General features: G+C 37.2%; 1 protein-coding gene across 1 annotated transcript in view; it reads left to right on the forward strand.

The window, feature by feature from the left end:
* AGTPBP1 (ATP/GTP binding protein 1) overlaps positions 1-3,641 on the forward strand; it is a 273,980-nt gene that overhangs the window by 20,908 nt on the left and 249,431 nt on the right. The window contains exon 2 of the mRNA XM_006900869.1: positions 140-264. Within this exon, the coding sequence (XP_006900931.1) occupies positions 140-264 (125 nt within the window). The remainder of the gene's footprint in view (positions 1-139; positions 265-3,641) is intronic.

Below are 3,641 nucleotides of genomic sequence, written 5' to 3' on the forward strand. Positions count from 1 at the left end.
CTGGGCGCTGACTCTCACCAGTGGCTATGGATGAAGTCACAGGCGATTTTCAGCCAGCGCCGGAGTTTTACAAAATTTTTATGCATTGAGTTTGCATTGACATTAAATATGATCTAATATAAATTAACCATTATTTTAGCCTTACCAATAATTCTCGGATTGTGGGACTTCTGAATCAGCTGGAGAAGATCAATACTGAGTCTGCAGAATCAGAAACTGCCAGATATGTTACATCAAAAATTCTCCATCTGGCTCAAAGTCAAGGTAAGTTTTAAAATCTATTTCTTCCAACTGGAATCCTTTTTATAAAGTAAATGTTAAAAGTGTTAAAAATGTCATTAAATGAACAATTTTCTGTAGAAATTGAATGTTTTCTTTTTTTTCATGTTTTTATTGGTTTGCATATAATCATTCACATACCTTATGTTTCATGCATGTGCATTGTGTTTTTTCCAATATTTCATTTATATTGTGTTTCGTTCATGCATATTGTGTTTTATATAATTATTAATTTACACTGTATTATATGTAATGAATTACTTTTAATCTATGACTAATATCAAATTGCGTTGCTTGGTGCTTTTGAGTTGGTTCTGACTCATAGGTACCCTATCTATAGAAATATTTCCTGATCCTCTGTCATCCTTACAATCTCTACTTTAAGCCCATGATTGCAGCCATTGTCTCAGTCCTTCTACTTTATCAAGTATGATGTTTTTCTCCAGGAAAGACATCCTGATCACCTGTGTAAAATGTGAGAGAACGGGAATCCAATATGACATGCTTTAAACTTGGAAACAGTGTGCACCGGGGTTGAATCTATTTACTATCTATTCTGTTTAATGAGAAAATAATTCATGAAATTGGAGTGTATAAAGAATGTGACATTAGGATCAGAGGAAAGTTTTCAATATTCTGTATTACACAAATGACAAAGTCTTGCTTGCTGAATGTTAAGAGATCTTGAGAGCACTTACTGAAGAAGATGATACAGCCTTTATACCTCCATATAAAGATAAGAAAAATTCTCATCACTGGACCAGTAAGCAGCGTGTTGTGAAATACAGAAAAGATTGAAGTTGTTGTTGAGGATTTCATTTTATTTAGATCCACAATCAACATTTATGGAAGCAGCAAGCCAGAAAACTAAAGATGTATTGGGCAGATGTACTGTCAAGGACCTCTTTAAAGTGCTCAAGTGCAAGAACGTCATTTTAAAGACTAGAATTACTGACCCAAGCCATGGTATTTTCTCCTCTGATAATAGACTCCATGGAGCTAGCTGAAAGACTATGTGTCACCCCTCTGCTGATTAAAAACCACCAACCACTCTTTGGGAGAAAGATAGGGAACTTCCCTCCCCTTGTGATTTGCAGTATCTGAAAATCCACAGGAAAGTTAGCTGTGATTTGGGTTCTGACTAAGTAGCAATGATTTTGACTCATATAGTTGTGAAAATTGCACAGTAAAATAAGATGATTTAAGAAGTGTTGATGCCTTTGAATTGTAGGGATCGTGAAGAGTATTGAACATACCATACAGCCTGACTAAAGAACAAACCAATCTGTCTTGAAGAAATGCAGCCAGAATACTCCTTAGAAGCAAAGATTATGAAACTTCATGCCATATACTTTGGACATGTTGTAAGGAGGATAAAAGGATGTCATACTTGAAATGATGGATGGTTAGAGGAACACCCTAAGTAAGATGGATTGACACAGTAACACACATGGGTTTAAGTACAGAGGAAGTTGTGAAGGAGATGTAGGATTAGGGGAGATTTTGATCTGGTGTACATAGGGTTGCTTTGAGTCAGAGTTGGCTTCATGGCACCTGTAAAAGGAGCAAGGACATCATGGGGATAGCCGAGTTTGACTTTGACTAACTCCACAGGACGAGCTGCCCCATCATTTGCATCCACAACACAAACCAATTCCCATTCAGACATGTTTCACGTGCTCACTCACCTATTTCTACAAATTTCAACACCAGTCTTAACTAGGCTACTGAGTCTGTTATCTGTTGCAGTAGCTCAGAGATCACACAGAACTCACAGTTGGAGAGAGAGTTCACTAGGGAAGTTAAATTGGATACAATTTCTCAGTCAGCTATGAGTTGATTTCCTGATCATCTGTCTTCCTTACAATCAGGCCCATTAGCCTTGCAACTTTAGGCCAATTTTATAAAGCTCTATTATTCCTGCCAATTATAGTGTCTCCCCTAATTTCTCCAGTAAGCTTGGGCAAGGGCCCCTTGTTCTGGTTCCATAGCAAACAGAGCTCAGCTCTGTTTCACATTGGGTCTCTGGATCTCTGCTGTGGCTGTTGCTGCTCTCTTAATAGGTCTGGCTCATTCAAGAATCTGGCCCAAAGGGCACACACTGCTTTCCCTGTTGCTGCTATGCTGGTGATAAATTATCAAAATCTGCTTTGAAATCTGTTCACTTTAGTGGTGAGACTAGCCAGTCCCCTTTGTGGATAAGCTAACATAACCTGTTTACATATCCCTGTCATATGGCAAAGTCAGTCAATGGAAAGTCATTTTGCTCTCTAAACCCTTAACACCTCACACCTAACAGTTTTACTTTTATGCATTCACTTACTGGATTCCACTGCTAATGGCGTATACTTCTTTGTCCTGTTACATGGGATTGTAACAAATTTTTGAAGACCACTTTGGCAATATTTATGAAAAATAAAATATAGCGTATCTTTTAATATATTTATAGTTTGTTTTTAGGTATGTAAGAAATTTTGATTGTTCATATAATTATAAGAGGACATTATTAACAACATCAGATCCAAGGACCAATTGAGAGTTGCTGATTTCATTAACTAGATGATAATGACACTATGTGTCTTTTTCTCCATTAGAAAAAAACACTTTTTTAAAAAAAAACACTTTTCACCACAACTAGATAAACAATCCAATTGAAAAATGGGCACAGGATATGAACAGACACTTCACCAAAGAAGACATTCAGATGGCCAACAATCATGTGAAGAAATGTTCAAAATCCCTAGCTCTAAGAGAAATCACTCCAGTAAGAATAGCAAAATTTAACAGAACAGCAAACAATAAATGCTGGCAAGGTTGTGGAGAAACTGGAACCCTTATTCACTGTCGGTGGAAGTGTAAAATTGTGCAGCCACTATGGAAGGAAGGGCAGTATGGTGCTTTCTCAAAAAGTTGCAAATAGAAAAACCATTTGACCCAGCAATTCCACTACTTGGATATGCCCCAAAGAGACCATAACTGACATCCAGGCAGATATATGCACACCCATGTTTACTGCAGCTTTGTTCATAATAGTAAAGAGTTGGAAACAACCCAAGTGCCCATCAACAAATGAATGGATAGAGAAGCTGTGGTATATTCACGCAATGAAATACTACACTGCATTGAAAAACAAGGAACTCGTGCAATATTATTCAAAATGGGTGACCCAGGAGGACATTATGCTGAGTGAAATATTTCAGTCACAAAAGGACAAATACTATATAGTGCCACTGTTGTAAAACGGTACTGACATCGGGGTTGGGGGAGAGACTGAGAAAGATGATAAATAATGTATACTGCATTGAAACAGATGAGGGAGAAAACTGTTTAAAAGGGATATGTGATTAGGTTTTTTTTTTCTT

The sequence above is a fragment of the Elephantulus edwardii genome, unplaced genomic scaffold (genome assembly GCF_000299155.1).
Source record: "Elephantulus edwardii isolate Elephantulus edwardi_28Jun2011 unplaced genomic scaffold, EleEdw1.0 scaffold00298, whole genome shotgun sequence".
NCBI lineage: Eukaryota > Metazoa > Chordata > Mammalia > Macroscelidea > Macroscelididae > Elephantulus > Elephantulus edwardii.